The sequence below is a fragment of the Pelmatolapia mariae genome, linkage group LG6 (assembly GCF_036321145.2).
Source record: "Pelmatolapia mariae isolate MD_Pm_ZW linkage group LG6, Pm_UMD_F_2, whole genome shotgun sequence".
NCBI classification, from domain to species: Eukaryota; Metazoa; Chordata; class Actinopteri; order Cichliformes; family Cichlidae; genus Pelmatolapia; species Pelmatolapia mariae.
The window spans coordinates 21664445-21689310 of NC_086232.1; the positions used below are offsets into that span (position 1 = coordinate 21664445).

The following is a 24866-nucleotide window of genomic DNA, read 5'->3' on the forward strand; positions in this document are numbered from 1 at the left end:
GGAAAAATCAGTGGAAAACAAATCCCCCAGTGCCATGTTACTTCCTTCCACAGGAAAGACTAAGAAGTTCTATGGTAAGATAACTTGCTGCACTTCTCCAGACCCTATTGGGTATCCCGGCTGTTTGATGGACTCTTTGCTGTGAGTTGCTAACACAAGTTTACTCTCCTTGCTTCTGGTAAGTGCCTTTTAGTCTTTTTAGTCTTTTACTTATATATTTTTTCCACATCAAAGTTTCTGGACCGTGTAAAGTGTTAAAGAACTTTTTTCTATCCACATGTGATCCTGCAGTGCTTTCTTTCAGTCTGTAGAAGAAGAGGAAAAAAATGGAGTACAGAAAAAAAGGTCTTCTTGCTACAATAATTTTTTTCACAGCTGTCTGCTACAAAGTAAGAATTGTGTTTCATACAAATAAATATTAGAAGGTTTGAAAAATTATCCTCCTAAAAATCCTTTTAAAAATGATATATCTCGATTAAAGGTGACCGCACAGGAAACAAGACTACTGGATTTTCTAAATAGCACAGATGTTGTAGATGACCAGTACGATGGATGTCTTGAAGAGGCCATGAAGAAGTTCATCGAGTCACACGTGTTAAAACAAGAACTAAATAACAGTGAAGGATTTCAGAAAGCGTGGAATAAAAGTAACGAGTGTTCAAAGCAGATCCCTCAAGGACGAAAAGAGCATAGTGCTGCACTTTCAGTCTATCTGAATGGGGATAAATCGTTCATACAAACACTGAACAAAGCAATAGAGACAATGGGTGGAAATGTTAGCATCTATGAAAACCACTTCCACTTCAAGTCTCTTCATTTCCTGCTGATGGACTCCATGAGGCTGCTGAAGCCAAAGGAGTGCAAGAACTTTTATGTTTTTCAAGATGGTGAAAACCAACCACAGAAAGGCTCCACAGTGAGATTTCCAAGTTTCACCTTAGCTCATTCAAACTATGAAGAGCTAAAGAAACTTGAAGATGTCAATGAGAATACTATTTTAAATCTCACTTCTTGTTTCTTTGTCAACCTGAAAGACTATGTGTGCGGTCAAGAACAGGATGAAATACTCTTATCTCCAGCAGAAGTTTTCACTGTGGAACAAGTGGAAACAAAAACTACATCGGATGATGACGAATACCTTGAGATTGATTTAAGCCACTCAGGACTGAAAAGCTCACACAACTGTTACATCTTTCCACGGTAAGATTTGTATTCTCTCAATTAAAGTGAAATATTTTTCTATTATTTCTACAAATATTAAACTTGGAACTGCAAAGGTAACTTTTAATGTGGTGTTTATCATGTGAATGTTAAAATATTTGAAGGAGATACAAACGTTTTACGTATCCTAAGTGCATATAATAAAAATATGATAAAAATACTTACGTTCTGTATTGCTATATAACCAAAAATATTAGTAACACATATTTATTTATCTTAATAAATGTGCATACACCTAAACAATGAAAACTACTAAGAAAAATCATAGGTGTTGTCAGGAAAGCATGAAGTGAGTGGAAGTGACATGAAAAGTGGCAAAAACGGGATTTTAAAAGTGAGGTTTATCGCTCCACATCTCCAGTGTTGAGGTTGGGTGTGGTTTGAAAATGTGTCAGCACATTTACTTCAAGTACTGTTTTTGGCTTATCCAATTCAGGACCTCAAGAGGGCATGAGACTACCACAGCTGTCATAGAGCGATCCAGGTGACTAGTATTATTATTTTTATTGTTATCATTACTATTATTATTATTGTCCGTTAATTTATTTCTTCTTTTCCAATTTAGTGTTCCAGGAGGGCAGAAAACGACCACAACTGTCATAGAGCGATCCAGGTGGATATTATTATTATTATTATTATTATTATTATTATTATTATTATTATTATTGTCCGTTAATTTATTTCTTCTTTTCCAATTTAGTGTTCCAGGAGGGCATGAGACTACTACAGTTGTCACAGACCGAAACAGGTAAATTATTATTATTATTATTATTTTTATTATTATTATTATTATCAACAACAACAACAACAACAACAACAACAACAGTAATCTCTTCCTGTCTCTCTGCTTTGTTTCCATGTCTTCAGGTCTCCTCCGGCTGCTGTCTCCACCCTGTGGCTTGTATCAGTGCTTGTGGCCTTATCTTTGTTTTCTTTAGCTGTTTAGCAAAAACAGTTATCATTCAGAATTTCAGATTTTTATCATCTACAGTATTGCTGTGATTCTTCATATAATTATTTGACACGTTATCTGACTGATTGTGTTGAATTAGTAGCAGTAATTTTTTGATTCTGTCATATGTTATGAATTACAGACTGCATGACTTCAGAATATTTGATAAAGATTTTAATGGGGTGCAGAAAGTTGGTGTAAAATACACTGCGTTCAGATTTCAGGCTCACGTGCAGCTGCTGTCAAGACCAACTAGAAATAATCTATGATCATGAGATGCTTTTATTTGTTCTTATGGTCACATAGATCGATAGATAGATATTGATAGGTTTTATAGACTTTATTAAGCCTGCACAGTTCATTTGATTTTAGCGGCACAGGGGTCAGCAAGAACAAAGGTGAATTTGATATAGATTAGAAAAAAAAAGAAAAGAAATAAAAAAAAGGTATACAAATTAAAAAAAAACCCAAAATACTATAGAAAAGTGTATGTTGCTATAGTAAAATACACTGCAAGACATGTCACAGAATTATGTTATATGTATATAAAGTACAGTGGGACTGATAACATATACATGTATGTATTTTAGTAGTTATCTGTGATATGTGCGCATTGTACAGTATGACTGATTTGAAGGACCTACGACAGCGCTCTGTCCTAAACAGTCGCTGATGCTCTTCCTGCCAAACTGCTTCTGTTTTCCTGTCAAATAAACAACATGCAAAATATAAAAGGCTTTGCAATGAATTTAGCCTGATCACACAAACATTTTCCCACAAATAAGTTTTTTTTCCTTCTTATATTATGTACTTTCATCTGCTCAGTCATCCCGGGGAAGTATTGTTTTTCTTTTTATTAATTTATTGTTTGCTTGTTTTTTGTATTGCATGATTTTTATTGTTACATTTGTATGTTTTTTTAGTGCTCACACCTGTGGAGTTCATGGCCATGAAGGACACTGGCATCAGACAATTAGCACAGGCCTCTTTCAGCCAGAGGACTAAAAGGGGTTTGATGGGAGGGATGAGAGGCAGGGCAGGCTATGTATATGTCCCAGCCTTTGTAATGGTACAGACAGAAGTTTGAAACAGTTGGCAGTTCCAGAAAATCAGCTGCAGGTAGAGTATAGACCTCTGCGCGATGTCTGTGAGTACTGCTCCACTAAAGTAAATCAAGTGACTGTCAGTTGTTTTCCAAGGTTGGGGTGCAGCACTTGGCAAGGTGGCAAGTAGAGTGGTGTGTTTCTACTGTACTTGAGCACTCAAAGCACTTTAAAGAACAGGCTTCATGGAAATATGAAGGATGTTGTTTCCACAGAAATATAACCCAGTGTATATGATTGTCTACGAATGCCTCGAATCTGCCCAGTAGTACCCACTTCCTCATACTCAAGCTGAAGAGTTTTGAAATAAAAAGTACCATCAAAGTTCACTGGAAACCTACGTTAGGAGGCATGTTTCCTCCAAGCTGAATCAGGGCATGTTTCAACATTTGCAAGTTTCCCAACAATGAGAACTTCAAAAGTGGATAGATCATGACATCTCTCAATATCACAGTGTTGTCAGTTAAGTTAATTTGTTACTGCCAAGTGTGGTGAACAGTTCTGTGAGACCAGATTATTCACATTGTTTGGTGTCTTTTCATTCCTTCAATTTCAAGATACCCAGATTTTCCAACTACGATGCGTCCGGTTAACTTTAGTCAAAATCTACATTAAAAAGAGAAGTACTGAGGTATTTGAAATCATGTTAGAACAGAGATACAAAGATAAGTTATCTCTGGGCTGGGCTTAAAATGGGCTTAATGATGTAAGTGTTACTCTCTTTATAAATCATTGTGCAACAAATCTGAGCAAGCTTTCGGGAACTAGACTCAGACTAAGGAGTTCATTGTAAAATATCTTGTTTCACTTCCCAGAGACTGTTGTTCTCATTGCTTCCCAGCAGTTTAATCGACTCTTTTCGCTAAGTTGTTAATACAAGTTCAATCTCCTTGCTACAGGTATGTACCTTTCAGTCTTTTCAACATTTAAATTTTTTAACTTTCCAAATTCCAAGAAGTAGAAAAGATAATTGTTAATTTAAATCTTGCCAGATTCAAATTTCTGGACTGTGTCAATGTCAATTTTAATGTTATTTATATGGCATATTTCTATAGCAAAATCAATAAAGACAATACAATATATTATATATGCAAACAATTACAATATTATGTTACTAAAAACAAACTGAAATTAAGAGACCACAACATAAAAACCCCCCTTGATAAGACTCAACATGAACTTAAATTCAAAGCCAAGGTAAAAAATGTGGTTTTAAGACAGGATTTAAAGACTACATAGACTCTGCAGTAGGAATATCAAATGACCTGTTATACGAGAGTCTAGTGGATTCAACTCTCTATGCTTAAATCGAGACCTCGGCTACACTAAAACATCTGGGCAGATGATCTTGGTGCTCTTCTCGAATCATGTAAGTTTAGCAGTTTGGTTTAAAAGCTGGCACCATAGACTTTAAACATTTGAAAGTAAGTAAAAGAATCTTCAAATCAATCCAAAAATGGACAAGCAGCCAATGCAAACTTGCTAAAAACTGGAGTAACGTAATCGTCCCTTTAATACCTGTTAAATGACTTGCAGCAACATTTTGAATTTTGAATGGAATGGAGAGATGAGTGTTCAAGACACAAATACAGAGAACTGTAGTAGTCCAGTCCAGACTTAGTGTAAGTCCTTCATATGTAAAATGTCACAGAGCTGTTTTTTGACCACATTTGATCCTGCAGTGCTTTCTTTCAGTCTGTAGAAGAACAAGAGGACAAAAAAATGGAGAACAGAAGAAAAGTGCTTGTTGTTGCAATAATTTTCACAGTTGCCTGCAACAAAGTAAGAATTAAGTTTCATACAAACAAATATTAGAAGGTTAAAACATTCTTCACTTAAAAATGTGTTTTTAAATGTGATAAATCTCGATTAAAGGTGACCACACAGGAAACAAGACTACTGGATTTTCTAAATAACACAGATGTTGTAGATGACCAGTACAAAGGATGTCGTGAAGAGGCCATGAAGAGGTTCATAGAGTCAGACGTGTTAAAACGAGAACTAAATAACAGTGAAGGATTTCAGAAAGCGTGGAATAAAAGTATTGAATGTTCAAAGCAGATCCCAGGAGGAAGAAAAGAGCATAGTGCTGCACTTTCAGTCTATCTGAATGGGGATCGATCGTTCATACAAACAGTGAACAAAGCAATAGAGACAATGGGTGGAAATGTTAGCATCTATGAAAACCACTTCCACTTCAAGTCTCTTCATTTCCTGCTGATGGACTCCATGAGGCTACTGAAGCCAAAGGAGTGCAAGAACTTTTATGTTTTTCAAGATGGTGAAAACCAACCACAGAAAGGCTCCACAGTGAGATTTCCAAGTTTCACCTTAGCTTATTCAGATTATGAAGAGCTAAAGAGATTTGAAGATGTCAATGAGAATACTATTTTAAATCTCACTTCTTGCTTCTTTGTCAACCTGAGAGACTATGTGTGCGGTCAAGAACAGGATGAAATACTCTTATCTCCAGCAGAAGTTTTCACTGTGGAACAAGTGGAAACAAAAACTACATCAGATGGTGACGAATACCTTGAGATTGATTTAAGCCACTCAGGACTGAACAGCTCACACAACTGTTACATCTTTCCACGGTAAGATTCATATTCTCTCAATTAAAGTGAAATATTTTCTTATCTTACAAATATTAACTTGAAACTGCAAAGTTAACTTTCAATGTAATGTTAAATATATAAATATGTTTTTTATGTTGTTTTTTATGGTACACAGTACACAGTAATAACTGGGGGAAAAAGTGGCAAAAACAGGGACGATACTTCTCCAGTGGAGTTGGGTGTGGTTTGAATAGTTTGGCCTGATAATGCTGACAGCATTATCAGAGAATCGGACATATGTCAGCACATTTTACTTAAAGTATTTTCTTCTGCTTATCCAATTCAGGAGGTCAGGAGGGCAAGAGACTACCACAGCTGTCACAGAGCAAGTCAGGTAAACTATTATTATTATTATTATTATTATTATTATTATTATTATTATTATCTGTTGATTTATTCCTTCTTTTCTAATTCAGTGTTCCAGGAGTGCATGAGACTACCACAGTTGTCACAGACCGAAACAGGTAAATTATTATTATTATTATTATAAACAACAACAACAACAACAACAACAGTAATCTCTTCCTGTCTCTCTGCTTTGTTTCCATGTCTTCAGGTCTAGTCCAGCTGCTGTCTCCACCCTGTGGCTTGTATCAGTGCTTGCGGCCTTATCTTTGTTTTCTTTAGCTGTTTAGCAAAAACAGTTATCATTCAGAGTTTCAGATTTTTATCATCTACAGTATTGCTGTGATTCTTCATATAATTATTTGACACGTTATCTGACTGATTGTGTTGAATTAGTAGCAGTAATTTTCTGCTTCTGTCATATGTTATGAATTATAGACTGCATGACTTCAGAATATTTGATAAAGATTTTAAAGGGGTGCAGAAAGTTAGTAAATGGTAAATGGCCTGTATTTGTATAGCGCTTTTACATAGTATACAGAAAAATATACAGAAAAATCACACAGTTCACACGGCACATGCTTCCGGCAGCTAACAGTAACTACATCAGCAAGCACACTTGAATTTACATGTACAAACATGAAACACAGGTAACATATTAACACCTTCAACAACAGTGTCACTAAAACAGATTTAAAGACATTAAAATCAGTAAAGCAACATTACTTTTAACAGTGAAGTTAATCACAGCCCCTGAGAAACAGTGCACCTCACTACATAGAGCATGTTTGTGTGAGTAAACAAAGACATGAACATTTTAGTGCTGTCAATAGATTAAAAGAATAACTAATTAATCGCACAATTTTCTGTAATTAATTTTGATTAATCGCAATTACTTGATCAATAGCCTGGTTGCAATTACTTTTTTTAAAACTTTATATTTAAGCTTGTAACTGACGTTTATGCAATATAATGGAGTAAATGCAGAATAAACACAAAGAATGTATGCTTACATTCAAAAAGAATTTGAATTCTTTTCTTCAGTCTTTTAACACAGGTTCTCTCCTGTGAAATACAACATAAAAAAACCTATATACTAATAGGTAAGTATACACTAATATATAATATATATTAGTGCTGTCAAACAATTAAAATGTTTAATCAGATTCATCACAGGGTTACTGTGGATTAATTTTGATTAATCACGATTAAATACCATTAATTTTTATTCTACATTAATCGCATTTCATTTTGCATGAGCAAACAGACTCGAGAAAAAAGGGAAAATATATGCACTTAACATGTTTATTGAACATCTTGAACATTCATGTTAACAAAAAAACTCTGAAACATTTATCCACTCTCTCTCTGTCACTCTTGGGGAGGCACTTCAAGTCCTTGAAAAGAGGAACCAAAGCTGCGTAAAGCACGTGTTCTCAACGATATCAATAGCTCTGCAGTTTGTTGCAATCCACTTGACAATTGTGTCAGTCAACGTGTTGCAGCATCCCCGACTAACGTATGCTTCGCGTCAATGTGATATTTTCAGCTGAAAGTGGTTCGGTGAAAAGAAAATTCCTTCTTGCACAATGTGCATAATACTTTATGTCTGTCAACTTTTCCGTCTTGTTATTTTTTTTAATACACAAATTTCCCATCAAGAGGGCCAATGTGCGTTTATCATCTTCCATATTGAGTTGATTTGTTCAGCTGCCCGTCACTACCAGATCAACTGCCCATTTGCGCATGTGCGAAGGTAACTCTACTTGGACAAACTGCCCGAAATGCGTTGAAAGAGAAATTTCAGGGATTTTGAGTCATTCTGCACTCCAAATGCATTAATTGCGTTAAAAATTTTAATCACGTTGATGGTGATGGCAGATTAATTTGCGTTAACGTCTTAATTTTGACAGCACTAGAAAATTTACAAAGAGGGTGGCAATGATGTCAAACGTTGACAGAGCCAGAACAAACTGATGAAATTTAATATCCCTGATGCTTTGTGCAAGAGCTGCCTGTTTACTTTATTCAGTACTGCAAATATGTGTATAATCTTTTATATACAATTCTGAAAAATCTATTGTACTCACAACAGTCGGGAAAAGAAAGTCTTCACAAAAGAAATTAATTAGTCATACCAAAGTTATTCAGACCATCAGGAAATGGTGGGAAAAAATATCAAATCATCACATCAAGAATTACAGATTTGATTAGAACTTGACTGGCACATGCTGACTGCTTTCTTTTTACTACCAAGATGGGAGAGAGCAGAGGAGATTAATAGTGCAGACTAGAATTAAGAGTGAGACACCAAACATGAGGAAAGATGAAGGACAGGTGAGCATCCAAAAGACAAAAACACAGTTTATTACAGTTTAAAAAGAAGCTATGAGTCCACAGTTGGAAAAGTTTAACAGTAGAGCTAAATGCTGTCAGCATACGATCTTGCATATGACTTCAAGGTTTTACTCCTGCTGGTTAAAGTAAAAATAATAATGAATGACTCATGTTTATAGGATAATTTTGTGACAGACAGACACACCTGACAATGTGCAACAATCTGGGACAATTTCTCCTATAAAATACAGTAAACATCTTTAAAAATGTGATGTTACTGAGTGAAAATCCAAAACATTTATGCAAAGACATTTTTTCCATTAGACTGTGACTACTGTAATGAAGTCTTTAATGAAGTCCCATTTTTAAAGCACCATATATGCTGTGTAATAAAAGCCCACTACCTATGTGTTACAAAAAAGGACAACTTATAATGCTTGCACAATTTCTTACAAATATTCAGACTTATGACCAGAAACATCCTTATCTTGATCTAATAAAACAAATAAAACTGCAAAATAGCATTTAATGTCTAAATATAAAGTATCAAATGTATTCAAATGTGTTGGTAAGGCTGTAGGATAGACTGGTTTGTAACCTGTAGCTGAGCCAGCAGTAGATGATGATATTGCCAACAACAGCGCTGTCAGGGAAGTCTTCTTATTGATTTATTGTTTATTTGTTTTTTGTATTGCATGAGTTCATCTTTAACGGTTGTGAATTTTATTGCATGCTTTTATTGCAAATTTGTTGATTTTTTAGTGCTCACACCTGTGTGAGTTCATGGCCATGAAGGACACTGGCATCAGCCAATCAGGACAGACCTCTATCAGCCAGAGGACTAAAAGGGGTTCAGTGGGAGGGATGAGAGACACTGGGAGACACCGGAGAGTGAGTGGAGAGACAGGGCAGGGTTTGAATGTGTCCCAGCCTTTGTAATGCTACAGACAGAAGTGTGAAACAACTGGCAGTTCCAGAAAATCAGCTGCAGTCGGAGTATAGACCTCTGCTCGATGTCTGTGAGTACTCTCCACTAAAGACATTAAATCAAGATTTGGTGCTTGACTGTCAGTCATTTTCCAAGGTCAGGGTGGAGCAGGGTGAAATATAAAGTGCACTGAAAAAGTGTCAGTGGGCATGTTTCATCCAAGCTGAATCAGGGCATGTTTCAACATTTCCAAGTTTCTAGTTTAGCTCTTCAAGTGGGCAAAACAGAAAAATTTAAAAGTGGATAGATATTTCAACATCAAAGTGTTTTCAGTTAAGTTAATTTGTTACTGCCCAGTGTGGTGAACAGTTCTGTGAGACCAGATTATTCACATTGATTGGTGACTTTGCATTCCTAAAATTTCAAGATACCCAGATTTTCCAACTATGATGGCTGGTGCCTCCTGTTTACTTTAGGCAAAAACTGCACTGAAGAAGTACTGAGGTATTTGAAATCATGTTAGAACAGAGATAGAAAGATATGCTATCACTGGGCTGGGCTTAAAGTGGCTAAATTATCTAAGTGTTACTCTGGTTATAAATCATTGTGCAACAAATCTGAACAAGCTTTTGGGAACTAGACTCAGACTAAGGAGTTCATTGTAAAATAACTTGTCTCACTTCCCAGGCTGTTGTTCTCATTGCTTCCCAGCAGTTTAATCAACTCTTTTCGCTAAGTTGCTAATACAAGTTCAATCTCCTTGCTTCAGGTATGTACCTTTCAGTCTTTTCAACATTTAAATTTTTTAACTTGCCAAATTCCAGGAGGTAGAAAAGATAATTGTTAATTTAAATCTTGCCAGATCCAAATTTACTGGACTGTGTCAATGTCAATTTTAATGTTATTTGGATGGCACATTTCAATAGTAAGACCAATAAAGTGAAGACAATGAATTATATAAGCAAACAAATACAATATAATGTATCTAAAAACAAAGTAAAACTAAGACACCACAACATAAACCCCCCCCCCCCCCCCCCCCCCCCCCCCCCCCCCCCGATGGGACTCAAACTGAACTTAAAAGCCAAGGTAAAAAATTAATCTATGTAATACGTGTACGTCTACGTACATGAGTGACGTAATCGTCCCTTTAATACCTGTTAAATAACTTGCAGCAACATTTTGAATTTTGAATGCAATGGAGAGATGAGTGTTCTAGACACAAATACAGAGAACTGTAGTAGTCCAGTCCAGACTTAGTGTAAGTCCTTTGTATGTAAAATGTCACAGAGCTGTTTTTTGACTACATTTGATCCTGCAGTGCTTTCTTTCAGTCTGTAGAAGAACAAGAAGACAAAAAATGGAGTGCAGAAGAAAAGTGCTTGTTGTTGCAATAATTTTCACAGTTGCCTGCAACAAAGTAAGAATTATGTTTCATACAAACAAATATTAGAAGGTTAAAACATTCTTCACTTAAAAATGTGTTTTTAAATGTGATATATCTCGATTAAAGGTGACCACACAGGAAACAAGACTACTGGATTTTCTAAATAGCACAGATGTTGTAGATGACCAGTACAAAGGATGTCGTGAAGAGGCCATGAAGAAGTTCATCGAGTCAGACGTGTTAAAACGAGAACTAAATAACAGTGAAGGATTTCAGAAAGCGTGGAATAAAAGTATTGAGTGTTCAAAGAAAATTCCTGGAGGAAGAAAAGAGCATAGTGCTGCACTTTCAGTCTATGTTAATGGGGATCACAATTTATTACAAACAGTGAACAAAGCAATAGAGACAATGGGTGGAAATGTTAGCATCTATGAAAACCACTTCCACTTCAAGTCTCTTCATTTCCTGCTGATGGACTCCATGAGGCTGCTGAAGCCAAAGGAGTGCAAGAACTTTTATGTTCTTCTACGTGGTCAGCGGCAACCGAAAGGCTCCGCAGTGAGATTTCCAAGTTTCACCTCAGCTTATTCAGATTATGAAAAGCTAAAAAGTGAAATTGATCTGTATGAGGAGGTCGTTTTAAATCTCACTTCTTGCTTCTTTGTCAACCTAAAAGACTATGTGTGCGGTCAAGAACAGGATGAAATACTCTTATCTCCAGCAGAAGTTTTCACTGTGGAGGACATAAATAGCAAAGTTGTGGAGGCAGATGACGATTCTGAATATGTAGAAATTGTTTTGAAACATTCAAGACTTGAAAGCTTACACAACTGCTACATCTTTTCACGGTAAGAGTCACAGTCTCTCAAATAAAGTGAAAAAGGTTGACAATTTCCATGTTAGTTTTACAAATGTTTAGTATGGAAATGCAAAGTCAACCTTCAAAATATTTTAAAGATATAAAAATTTAAATATTTGAAAAAATTTAAATTTTACATGTAAGTGCATATAATAAAATATGTTTGTTGCATCTGTTATAACTTAGTGCTTGTAAATACAGGGTGGGCCATTTATATGGATACACCGTAATAACATGGAAATGGTTGGTGATATTAAAGTCCTGTTTGTGGCACATTAGTATATGTGAGGGGGCAAACTCCTCAAGATGGGTGGTGACCATGGTGGCCATTTAGAAGTCGGCCATCTTGGATACAACTTTTGTTTTTTTCAATAGGAAGAGGGCCATGTGACACATCAAACTTATTGGTAATGTCACAAGAAAAACAATGGTGTGTTTGGTTTCAACGTAACTTTATTCTTTCATGAGTTATTTACAAGTTTCTAACCACTTATAAAATGTGTTCAATGTGCTGCCCATTGTGTTGGATTGTCAATGCAACCCTCTTCTCCCACTCTTCACACACTGATAGCAACACCGCAGGAGAAATGCCAGCACAGGCATCCAGTATCTGTAGTTTCAGGTGCTGCACATCTCGTATCTTCACACCATAAACAATTGCCTTCAGATGACCCCAAAGATAAAAGTCTAAGGGGGTCAGATCGGGAGACCTTGGGGGCCATTCAACTGGCCCACGACGACCAATCCACTTTCCAGGAAACTGTTCATCTAGGAATGCTCGGACCTGGCACCCATAATGTGGTGGTGCACCATCTTGCTGGAAAAACTCAGGGAACGTGCCAGCTTCAGTGCATAAAGAGGGAAACACATCATCATGTAGCAATTTCAAATATCCAGTGGCCTTGAGGTTTCCATTGATGAAGAATGGACCCACTATCGTTGTACCCCATATACCACACCAAACCATCACTTTTGTTGTTCCAACAGTCTTGGAGGGATCCATCCAATGTGGGTTAGTGTCAGACCAATAGCGGTGGTTTTGTTTGTTAACTTCACCATTCACATAAAAGTTTGCCTCATCACTGAACAAAATCTTCTGCGTGAACTGAGGATCCCGTTCCAATTTTTGTTTTGCCCATTCTGCAAATTCTGTGCGCCGATCTGGGTCATCCTAGTTGAGATGCTGCAGTAGCTGGAGTTTGTAAGGGTGCCATTTGTGAGTAGCTAATATCCGCCGAAGGGATGTTCGACTAATGTCACTCTCCAGTGACATGCGGCGAGTGCTACGCTGTGGGCTCTTGCTGAATGAAGCTAGGACAGCCACTGATGTTTCTTCATTAGTGACAGTTTTCTTGCGTCCACATTTTGGCAAATCCAACACTGAACCAGTTTCACGAAACTTAGCAAGCAGTTTGCTAACTGTAGCATGGGAGATGGGCGGTCTCGTAGGGTGTCTTGCATTGAAATCTGCTGGAATGACCCGGTTACTGCGTTCACCAGATATCAACACAATTTTGATCCGCTCCTCACGTGTTAACCTCTTCGACATGTCAATGGCTGTGAACAAAGAGAAACTTGTAAATAACTCATGAAAGAATAAAGTTACGTTGAAACCAAGCACACCATTGTTTTTCTTGTGACATTACCAATAAGTTTGATGTGTCACATGGCCCTCTTCCTATTGAAAAAAACAAAAGTTGTATCCAAGATGGCCGACTTCTAAATGGCCACCATGGTCACCACCCATCTTGAGGAGTTTGCCCCCTCACATATACTAATGTGCCACAAACAGGACTTTAATATCACCAACCATTTCCATGTTATTACGGTGTATCCATATAAATGGCCTACCCTGTAGTGTCTGTACAAACTAATAACTGGAAGATACTCAGCATTTTAACATCTTGAGAAACCCAGAGGCTTTCCCTTCTGGAAACCAGTCATGTAGGTTATTACCCGGCCATCTTGGGGTCCCTGATTGGGGTGCTGGTTTGCTCTATTGTACTTAGGGATAGGTATCGTTTAGGTTTTATCCGATACCAGTACCAAACCGGTACTTTTGAAACGGTGCCGGTGCTTAAACGGTGCTCAAACCGGTGCTTAAAGAATGGAGAACACAAAATTGGTCCAAAAACCTCTCATGTTCAGCTGTTTCTTTTGTAAAAAGATAACAATGTTAGCCTTTTCTGAAGCTATAGGGCATATATGGTATCACTCTTGGCTGGAAGCAGTGCTTAAACAATGGAAAAACACAAACTTTGTCCAAAAACCTCTCATGTTTAGCTGTTTTTTTGTAAAAAGACAACAATGTAAGCCTTTTCTTCAGCTATAGGGCATATATGGTATTACTCTTGGCTGGAAGCAGTGTTTAAACAATGGAAAAAAACACAAACTTTGTCCAAAAACCTCTCATGTTTAGCTGTTTTCCACTTTTTCTTTGGTCATTTTAGCCTTTTTGGCCAGGGTGAAGGGAGTATCTGCCATCAAACAAGAAGACAGCCGCATGTAACTACGACGGTGTTTGCTAGTTTACCTTACATGCATTAATGTAATAATGTGGTTAGCGTACTCAACGTAAATTACACACGAACAACATTAAGCTACTCACGCAGAGAAGAACGGCTGCTGCTGCCATCATCATCCGTCATCATTTCTACTACACTGGCAGGGCTAGGGGCCAGGACTCTACTCTTCGAGTTTTTGGGGGATGTTGCTAACTCCGGGTCCGATAACAGGCACCACACCCGCAGTAGATGTGCATGGTGTGAGGTCTCGCAGCAAGCTATCAAACATGGCGCATTTCTCGGCTTTAAAAAAAAACGCTATGCGTCGCCAGGTGTTTCATCAGATTTGAGGTGTTACTTCCTTTGACAGTATCACAGTATCACCTTAAAGCACTTGTTGCAGGCTGCTGAGTTTGCATCTTTTGCTGCGAAGTACAGCCAGACTTTTGACCGCTTCGCCTTGGGCATTTCTAATCTGTAGCTCTGCTCTAAAAGAACGTACGTACCTGGGCCCGCCTACTATCCTCGGAAACGTAAAATGATTGGCTAGAATTGGCTCAGGAAAAAAAAGCACCGAAATAAAGCACCGAAATGTGCGCTGCTTTTCGGTCTGGTTACTACCGTTTATGTCAGAACTGGTCCATCATGGCACCGGACACCGGTACCCATCCCTAATTGTACTACTGAGGGACTTCAGGTGAGGTACTCCAACATGAGGCCCCGGGCAGACCCATGACAAGCTGAAGAGATTACATCTCTTGGCTGGCTTGGGAATGCCTTGATGTCCCCCAAGAAGAGCAGGTAGCTGGGGAGAGGGAGGTGTAGAAAATCTGCTTTGACTGTTTCCCCCGTGAGCTGGATAAGGGACAGAAAATGTGTTTATGTATGAATATTACAGTAATCCACCTCTCTGCTTTGTTTCCATGTCTTTAGGTCTCCTCCAGCTGTTGTCTCCATCCTGTGGCTTGTATCTGTGCTTTTGGCCTTATCTTTGTTTTGTTTTTTAGCTGTTTAGCAAAAACAGTTATCATTCAGTTTTCTGGGTTTTATCATCTACAATATTGCTGCAATTATTAATACAATGTCAAAAAAAATGGTTCATGTCATATTTATCTGAAAGATCTTTTACTGTTTGTATGAATCAAGTGATGTCCAAATCAACAGTTTTGCCTTGTGGAGTGCCTCAGGGATCTGTCCTGGGTCCAATTCTTTTTTTGCTTTATATCTATTCCACCTTGGCCAAATTAAATGGGGGCTACAATAATATCTCCTATCATCTCTGTGCTGATTACATTCAGTTATACTGTTCTTTTAAAGTCTCTGAGTTTTATAAATTGTGTAGTTTAAGTAACTGCCTGACAGAAATCAAGCAATGGTTAAAAGACAACTTCCCCCAGCTAAACTGTGATAAAACAGAAACTTTAATTTTTTAGTTCTAACCTTTAGGGCCCTACATATTCAAGCGTCCCAGTACATATTTGACCTGCTGAAACCACATTCCGGTTCCCGATCTCTAAGGTCATCAGGTCAGAGACTGCCAGTGGCCCCACGCACTCGATTTAAAACTCGTGGTGATCGGGCCTTTCAGGCAGTGGCACCACAGTTGTGGAATTCTCTTCCACTGTTTTTATGCTGTTACTGACTCCACTGATTCTTTTAAAAAGCAGTTGGAGACATTTTTATATAGACAAGCTTTCAATTAGTTTGTTGTTTTTATGTTGTATTTTATTGTTTTACATTGTTATATGTTGTATTTTCATGCATTGTATTGTGAAGCACCATGTGATTTTTATCTGGGAAAAGCGTTATATAAATAAATTTTTACTTACTTACTTACAATTATTTATCTGACAGATTGTGATGAATAACTTTGTCTTAGTAGTAATTTTCTGCTTCTATGCTTATGCTATGAATTATAGACTTCATTACTTCAGAATATTTGATAAAGATTTTAAAGGGGTGCAAAATAAACTTCAGGTTTCAAATTTTAGGTTCATGTGCAGCTGCAGTTAACACTAACTAGAAATACACTAACTGTGATCGAGTGTTATTATTTACAATACTGCTTTGATTATTCACATAATTGTTTGGCACTTTATTTGCCAGATTGTGGTATGTGCCAAATATGGTCTTACAACAGGCTGCCAAGGTATTGTGCAATTTTGTTTTTTTGCTTCTATCATATGTTATGAACTATAGACTCAGTTTACATCTTTTTTATGCATGTTAGAAAAATATACTGCAAACTTTGTTTCTTATTTCTTGTCAAGTATTGTGCGCCTTTAAAAGGATGATAAGAAATGAGAGATGGGAATAACTTGCAGCAAATGTTCCTGCTTCTAAAGACATCAAGAATTTCTGTTTCCCTGTCAAATAAACAACATGGAAAATTGAAATAGCTTCTCAATTAATATAATCTGATCACACAAATAGACAAATACGTTTGTTTTTCCTCGTGTTACGTTTACAAAGTCCAACAGGTTTGTACCAGTAGCAGGGCGGTAATTACTGCCTAAATGTAACACTTATAATTAAGTTACACATTAGTGATACAAAAGCTTCTCTCTCTCTCTCACTCACTCACTCACTCACTCACTCACTCACACACACACACACACACACACACACACACACACACACACACACACACACACACACACACACACACACCAACTTTTTGATCATCACTTGGTGGTACTAACCTTTTTAAAAGCTCTGGAGGCATGATAAATCGAGTGCACCAAACATGTCTTTATTAGCTTATACACAACTTCAAACATCTGAATTGAAGTCATGTCTGGACCACCAATCCTGAAATCACTTTACTTCGTAACTTTGTAACTTTGTTTTATTATAGCTATAGAAACAGGTTTTATTAAATTTGGTACAGTTGTTGTTGAGTTAATTCTTAGGTGCAATAGGGGAGAGACTGGCTGCATTAAGGGATTTGATTGGGTAATTCAGTATCAGCAATGAAAATGAATGAGTGGACAGTTAGTGCATGTACGGCCGGTGTGCAGTGGCCCTTTGGGAAAATACCCAGTGTCCCAGATTACCACTCCTGCTGCGTGGTTTGCAGAGGTGTGAGTGTCAATAAAAAATGTCAAAAGAGCTGGTAGTCTGTTGGTATCTAGAATGTAATCATCCGTGCACCGTGTGGAATTATAAACTTCACCATAATCTTCAAGATCTGTGCTTTTCATCTGACACGAAAGAGAGAGAGAAATGGGTACAGCTGTGACAATGAACTGGCAAAATACATCCGATTCCAGCTTTGGTTGAAAAGATGCATCCGCTACTTTATGAAAACAAGCAATATATTAAAGAAGAATAGAGTCCACTGAATAATTAAAAAATTAGGGAAATAAATGTTGATTGTAGCTCCAAACACAATCACAACTCAGTAATTCCAGTTTATGTGAGCTGACTGCAGTTTTATTTTAACAAATTAATTAATTAAAAATTTTTAAATAAATTTTGATTTCGTTTTACTTAATTTCATCATAATTTGGATAAATTTTTGTTTACTAAATATCATAAGATTACAGTAGGTTTAGTCAGCTGAACCTCCCTCTCCACCCTGGGTGGATCAAAATGTGTTTGTCTAACTTTACTTCACAAGGACTTCCAAACTCGTCCTGCCTTTCTACACAACTTCTTTAGTTATAATAGGATCTTATCTCTCCAGAACATTTTCATCTCATTTTTAAGTGTCATTACATTTCATCATAGTTTTTGTCCTCGTGCATTAGTTTTAATTTAGTTATCATCTTCTTTTCATCATTACTAATACTATTAGTCAACAAAATTAACACTTGCTGACTGTCTTCTAAACCTGACATCCACCTAATAGTAGCTCAAATTGAAGAGTTTCGTAATAAAAAGTGCTGTCAAAGTGCTCTGCCGACCTGAACTGCAAGTTTCTAGTTAACCCCTTTCTTTGGGAAAAAGTACAAAATTTAAAAGTGGGCATGGAACTGCCCACTTTGAAAAGTCTACATTGAAGAAGTACTGTGGGACTTGGCCTCATCATTTATGCCAAAAAAGGGAGCTTACAGGAACTCAGTAGCTGAGGCAGAACCAATAAGGGGACACCATTTCCCACAGTGACAAGTTACAATCTTCTACAGGAAAAACTGTAGAGCTGCATTGTAAGATAACTTATTTTACTCCCCAGAGCGTGTTGTGCTCATTGCTGCTCGAAAATTGGATAGACTCTTTTCTGTGAGTCGCTAAGACAAGTTTTATTTATTTTTTGTTCTTGCTCCAGGTATGTGACTTTCTGTCTTTTCAATATTTAAATTTTTAAGTTGTCATATTCCAAGAAAACCAAACAAATATTAGATTATTTACATCTTTCCAAATCCAAGTTGACTGTGAAAAGTGTTAAAGAACTCTTTTCTACCCACATTTGATCCTGCAATGTTTTCTTTTGGTCTGTAGAAGAAGAAGAAGAAGTCGATAAAAAAATGGAGTACAGAAGAAAAGTGCTTCTTGCTGCAATCATTTTCAGAGCTGTCTGCTACAAAGTAAGAAATGTGTTTCATACAAACAAATTTTAGAAGGTTAGAAAAATTATTGACTAAAAAATGAGTTTTTAATGTGATACACCTCGATTAAAGGTGACCGCACAGGATACAAGAGTATTGGATGCCCAAAAGACCACAGATGTTGTAGATGACCAGTACAATGGATGCCGTGATGAGGCCATGAAGAAGTTCGTTGAGTCAGACGTGTTAAAACAAGAACTAAGCAACAATGAAGGATTTCAGAAAGCGTGGACTAAAAGTAACGAGTGTTCAAAGCAGATTCCTGGAGGAAGAAAAGAGCATACTGCTGCACTTTCAGTCTATCTTAAAGGAGATCGGCCTTTCATAAAAACACTGAACAATGCAATAGAGACAATGGGTGGAAATATTAGCATCTATGAAAACCACTTCCACTTCAAGTCTCTTCATTTCCTGCTGATGGACTCCATGAGGCTGCTGAAGCCAAAGGAGTGCAAGAACTTTTATGTTTTTCAAGATGGTGAAAACCAACCACAGAAAGGCTCCACAGTGAGATTTCCAAGTTTCACCTTAGCTCATTCAAACTATGAAGAGCCAAACAATTATTATGATCTGTTTGAGGACATCATTTTAAAGATCACATCTTGTTTCTTTGTCAACCTGGAAGAACACATTTGCACTAAAGCAGAGGATACATTTCTCTTATCTCCAGCAGAGGTTTTCACTGTGGATGGCGTAAATAGCAAAACTGTGGAGGATGGTGAAGAATATGTTGAGATTGTTTTGAAACATTCAAGACTGAAAAGCTCACACAACTGTTTTATCTTTCCGAGGTAAGACACATATTATCTCAATTAAAGTGAAATATTTTGTAGGCTCATTTCCCAAACATTGAACTTTGAAGTGCTTAAATAATTTTCATTGTGGTGTTAAACACACAAATATTTGAAGGAGATACAAACATTTAACTTGTCCAAAGTACATATAAGAAAAATACTTCACAAGCCACACAAAAAAATTGTAAAATATACCTATTTGTCTCAATAGGTATTTAAAAAATTAAAAAAAAAATGTAGCTGAACACTTCTAACAAGCGGGGAAAATAATTGGTGTTGTATAAAACAGCCTGTTGCTCCGTTACAGGCTGTAACAAATGCTGTAAATACAAAGTAATGACTGGATTTTACTCGAGGTTTTGATAAACTTAAAGATTTCCCAGCTGGAAAGCATGAGGTGACATAAAAAGTGAAAAAACCCAAACAGGATTATGAAACCCTAGTAGTTTTTTGGATGTGATTTGAATAGTTTGGCCTGATAATGCTGACAGCATTAGTAAACAAACGCACACATCAGCACATTTCGCTTAAAGTATTATATTCTGCTTATACAATTCAGGGTCTCAGGAGAACTGGAACCTTTCACAACTGTCACAGAGAGAGATAGGTAAATTATTATTATTACTGTTTTATTTCCATATCTACAGGCCGGACAAGTGGCAGAAAATGGATGGATGGCTATTACACTAATCTCTTTCTCTACTTTGTTTCCATGTCTTCAGGTCTCCTCCAGCTGTTGTCTCCACCCTGTGGCTTGCATCAGTATTTGTGGCCTTATCTTTGTTTTCTTTAACTGTTTAGCAAAAACAGTTATCATTTAGAGTTTTATCATCTACAATGCTGCTTTGTTTATTCTTACAGTTGTTTGAACTTTGTCTGGCAGATTGTGCTATCTACCAAATAAGGTGTTGCATTAGGCTACCAAAATATAATCAAATATTGTTTTCCGTTTCTGTCATATGTTATAAATTATAGGCTGAATTCATGGATAATATGCGTTATACTTTCAGTGATTCTTGTTAAGCATTGTGTGCCTTTAAAAGGATGATAAGAAACGAGAGATGGGAAAAACTTGGAGCTTTTCCCAGCTGGATTCAGACTGGGTATTCTGGAGTTTATGGTGGCACCTTTAACTCCCACAGCCGGAGTGTTTCCAGGATTTTGTCAATGGGCTGGCACGAGAAGCCCAAGAACAAGGCAGAGTGGCACATAAAAAATCAGAACATTTATTAAAAATTTATAAAGGGGTGCAGAAAATTGGCATAAAATACACTGGGTTCAATTTTCAGGCTCCTGAGCACAGCCAATGTCGCCTATTAATGAACTGTGACTGTGATAGAAAAACTGAAATTTTCTATCCATAAAACTAAATTCAACATCAATTTCTTTATTGAACTTTCTCTCAACATTAGTGAACTTCTTCACTTTTTACATTTTCCTCAGTGACGGTTTTTCAGGGAGTGGATTTTTACGATAAACATGCTTACACATGTCGTCAGCATGTTTATATATCCTGAGTTAGTCAGCGATTATCTTCCTGCTTGTAAAGAAAGCACACCTTGATGTATCTTTCCATTTCTCTGACAAATAAAGAGCATATAAAATGTAAAATGCTTTGCAATGAATTTAATCTTGTCACACAGACATTTCAGACATCAGTAAGTTTTTTTTCTTATGTTACATTTAAAAACATATTACATCGCTGGTCCAGCAGCAGGACGATAACTACTGTCTAAATGTAACACTCATCATTAAGCTACGCATCAATGAAATAAAAGCTGATTGCGCGCACACACACACATTCGCTGTAAAGGCTAAATGTTATTTATATTCATCTGTGAGGCTCCGGTTCATTTTTTATAAAGTCTGCATTGAAGAGGTACTGAGGTATTTGCCCCCATGAGCTACACTGAAGCCATGCTAGATCAGAGATATAAAGATAATTTATGGCTGAGCTTAAAGGGGCTAAACCTGAACCAGCTTACAGGAACACAGTAATGTTCCTCACTAAAGCAGAAAGCAGAAAAAGTAACTGAACAGCAGGTCCCCCAGTGACAAGTTACTTTCTTACACAGGAAAGACTAAAGGGCTGCACTGTATGATAACTTGTTCCAGTTCCTCTAACCCTCGCTTTCGCTTTCCTGCAGTTTGATGGGCCCCTTGCTGTTCTCCCTGCTTCAGGTAAGTTTTTAGTCTTTTCAGTCTTTTAAATTTTGTCACTTCCAAGTTTCTGGACCATGTAAAGTGTTACCGAACTTTCTCTATCCATATTTAATGTTTCAGGGCTTTCTTGCACTCTGTAGAAGACAAAGAGGCCAAAAAATGGAGAACGGAAGAAAAGTGCTTGCTGCAATAATTTTCACAGCTGCCTGCAGCAAAGTAAGAATTGTGATTCAAACAAATATTAGAAAGTAAGAAAAATTATACATTTAAAAATGGGTTTTTAAATGTGATATATCAATTAAAGGTGACCGCACAGGAAACAAGACTACTGGTTTTTCTAAATAGCACAGATGTTGTAGATGACCAGTACAAAGGATGTCATGAAGAGGCCATGAAGAAGTTCATCAAGTCAGACGTGTTAAAACAAGAACTAAGCAACAGTGAAGGATTTCAGAAAGCGTGGAATAAAAGTATCGAGTGTTCAAAGCAGATCCCTGGAGGAAGAAAAGAACATACTGCTGCACTTTCAGTCTATCTTAATGGGGATAAATCGTTCATACAAACACTGAACAAAGCAATAGAGACAATGGGTGGAAATGTTAGCATCTATGAAAACCACTTCCACTTCAAGTCTCTTCATTTCCTGCTGATGGACTCCATGAGGCTGCTGAAGCCAAAGGAGTGCAAGAACTTTTATGTTTTTCAAGATGGTGAAAACCAACCACAGAAAGGCTCCACAGTGAGATTTACAAGTTTCACCTCAGCTTATTCAGACTATGAAGAGCTAAAGAAACTTGAAGATGTCAATGAGAATACTGTTTTAATTCTCACTTCTTGTTTCTTTGTCAACCTGAAAGACTATGTGTGCGGTCAAGAACAGGATGAAATACTCTTATCTCCAGCAGAAGTTTTCACTGTGGAACGAGTAGAGACAAGAACTACATCGGATGATGACGAATACCTTGAGATTGTTTTGAAACAGTCGGGACTGAACAGCTCACACAACTGTTACATCTTTTCATGGTAAGATTCATATTCTCTCAAGTAAAGTGATTTTTTTTGTATATTCATTCTTCAAATATTAAGCTTGGAACTGTTAGTTGAACTAGTATTTAAATATTTAAAGGAGATACAAACATCTCACATGTGCCAATTCGATATAATAAAATTATAAGAAAAATATTTCACACAAAAGAAAGTAAATTATTATTATTAGTAGTAGTAATAATCTGTCTCTCTGCTTTGATTCCATGTCTTCAGGTCTCCTCTAGCTGTTGTCTCCACCCTGTGGCTTGTATTAGTGTTTGCAGCCTTATCCTTATCTGTTTAGTAAAAACAGTTATCATTTTCTACATTACTGCTTTGCTTATTTGTGTAATTGTTTTGCATAATTTTTCTGGCAGAATGTGGTATCTGTGAAATATAATCAAATATAGTTTTCTGATTCTGTTGTGTTATGAAGTCATGTGATTGTATGTCAACAATGATGATTGAATGTCTAAAGATAAAAGTGGTGGAGAAAGAGAGGAGATGCAAATGGGTAAATAAGTATAAAAAGCGTGCTTTTTTCCTGTTAAATTGCTCTAATAAAATATCCAGCATTCAAAAAGTCTAAATTGTGGACATTCTTTAAAAAAGAAAAGAAAAGATAAAGATAAAGATAAAGATAAAGATAAGTAAAGTAGGATACCGGGCCTGCAAGGCTACCCAGGGCCAGATACTTTATCAGAGTAGGCAGGATAGATAGGCAGTTAGAACTGGGTGAATACTGTCACCCTTTGGCTCCATCCTAGCTCTGCACTGACTGCTGGGTAGTATCGATCATCATCATCATCATCATCGTTTATTTGTATAGCCCTTTAAGAACACACAAGGCAGTCCAAAGTGCTGAACAACACAGATTAAAACAACTACCAATTTAAAAATACGATAAAATCATTACATACAATAAAATAAATAAGAAGGTGTCAGTTTCCTACAGAGTTAAAAGCCAGGGAATAAAAATAGGTTTTCAATCTGGACTTAAAAACCTGCACTGATGACGCTAGTCTATCATGGGATGGGATCAGAGACTAGACTTTTTAAACAGAGAACTTTTTAAACAGAGAACCAGTCCAGATGTTAAGTACTGCAGTACTTAAGTTAAGTACTGCAAGATGTTAAGTACTGCAGTACTTAACATCTGCAGTACTTAACCCATGGGTTCCACAGATCAACACAATGATATGACAGACAGATAACATCATACAGAAAATAATTACTTCAAGTTATCACTACTAAAGGTGGCTTCTAAATACTGGGTTTATTTTTTATTTTTTGCATGTAATTGTGCCCAAAATATCAGTAAAATAAATACCATTGGTAAAGTTCCACATATACTGAGTATTAATGAATCTGCTCTCACTGGTTAGTTGAAATATTTTTTAGTTCAAACCTCTCACAGGATCACATCATTTTTTTTGTTTACACAAATAAGCCCACTAATTTCAAGTTACCAAACAAAACAACTAGGATATAAACTTTGTACAATTTGTTGCAAATATTCAGACTTAGTGTTTTTTAAAAAAAACATTTAAAACTCTCAGAAAGCATTAATGTAAAAATATAATGTGTTAGATATAACCCGATAAAAAAATGATGCCTTTTATTGGGTCTCTGTGCAGCTTGATGTGAAGGGTCATGTTTAATCTTTAGGAGAAGGCATTATGTGTCATTCCTGTTAGAAGTTCATAAAGACACCACCACTACATGTTAGAGTGCAAACTTAATCTTCAGGTAACTTAAAGCAGTTTGGTAAAGCAGGAAAAATATCTCCCATGAGGCTCCTTGCTTGTTTTCAGACTTCCAGGTCAGACTGTTGCCCTGCCTGAGTGGATCCCAGGCTGCACACATTTGGTTTGATGTACCCTGTTTTAAATGATAGCCCTCCTTGAGACAAACACCTTAGACTTTTTGACTGATTTTACCTCTTTTGCCACCAGGGATCTGGAGTCCCATGAAAAATATATCACTTTCAACCCTGCCACTTTAATACTGCAAACCATGCAAACCCTAAAAATATAACACTGTGCAAACACGGATCAATTTTTTGTTTAGAAAGAAGATGAG

General features: G+C 36.8%; 5 protein-coding genes across 7 annotated transcripts; all 5 read left to right on the top strand.

Moving 5' to 3' along the window:
* Positions 1 to 69: 69 nt before the first annotated feature.
* Positions 70 to 2921, top strand: LOC134629144 (ecto-ADP-ribosyltransferase 5-like). Of its 3 annotated transcripts, none has more exons than XM_063476184.1 (7): positions 70 to 178; positions 292 to 389; positions 482 to 1200; positions 1658 to 1705; positions 1787 to 1834; positions 1922 to 1969; positions 2089 to 2921. In XM_063476184.1, exons 2-7 carry the CDS (start codon positions 327 to 329, stop codon positions 2165 to 2167), a joined length of 1005 nt encoding a protein of 334 aa, XP_063332254.1. In that variant the 5' UTR covers positions 70 to 178; positions 292 to 326; the 3' UTR covers positions 2168 to 2921. The 3 variants fall into 3 exon arrangements, with proteins under 3 accessions (XP_063332254.1, XP_063332256.1, XP_063332255.1); XM_063476185.1 differs by having other exon boundaries at positions 95 to 178; positions 305 to 389; XM_063476186.1 differs by lacking the exon at positions 1787 to 1834.
* Positions 2922 to 3912: 991 nt separating this feature from the next.
* On the top strand, positions 3913 to 7219 carry LOC134629145 (ecto-ADP-ribosyltransferase 5-like). Its single transcript, XM_063476187.1, has 6 exons — positions 3913 to 4175; positions 4972 to 5058; positions 5152 to 5870; positions 6178 to 6225; positions 6308 to 6355; positions 6448 to 7219. Exons 2-6 carry the CDS (start codon positions 4999 to 5001, stop codon positions 6524 to 6526), a joined length of 954 nt encoding a protein of 317 aa, XP_063332257.1. The 5' UTR covers positions 3913 to 4175; positions 4972 to 4998; the 3' UTR covers positions 6527 to 7219.
* Positions 7220 to 10861: 3642 nt separating this feature from the next.
* On the top strand, positions 10862 to 15266 carry LOC134629712 (ecto-ADP-ribosyltransferase 5-like). The gene is made up of 3 exons (XM_063477233.1): positions 10862 to 10921; positions 11015 to 11736; positions 15185 to 15266. The coding sequence occupies exons 1-3, from the start codon at positions 10862 to 10864 to the stop codon at positions 15264 to 15266; spliced, it is 864 nt and encodes a 287-aa protein (XP_063333303.1).
* A 3432-nt stretch (positions 15267 to 18698) lies between these two features.
* Positions 18699 to 21135, top strand: LOC134628561 (ecto-ADP-ribosyltransferase 5-like). Its single transcript, XM_063475265.1, has 4 exons — positions 18699 to 18780; positions 18874 to 19592; positions 20155 to 20202; positions 20318 to 21135. Exons 1-4 carry the CDS (start codon positions 18721 to 18723, stop codon positions 20394 to 20396), a joined length of 906 nt encoding a protein of 301 aa, XP_063331335.1. The 5' UTR covers positions 18699 to 18720; the 3' UTR covers positions 20397 to 21135.
* Positions 21136 to 21676: 541 nt separating this feature from the next.
* Positions 21677 to 23330, top strand: LOC134628562 (ecto-ADP-ribosyltransferase 5-like). Its single transcript, XM_063475266.1, has 4 exons — positions 21677 to 21776; positions 21879 to 21974; positions 22063 to 22781; positions 23019 to 23330. The coding sequence occupies exons 1-4, from the start codon at positions 21747 to 21749 to the stop codon at positions 23086 to 23088; spliced, it is 915 nt and encodes a 304-aa protein (XP_063331336.1). The 5' UTR covers positions 21677 to 21746; the 3' UTR covers positions 23089 to 23330.
* The last annotated feature ends 1536 nt before the right edge of the window (positions 23331 to 24866 follow it).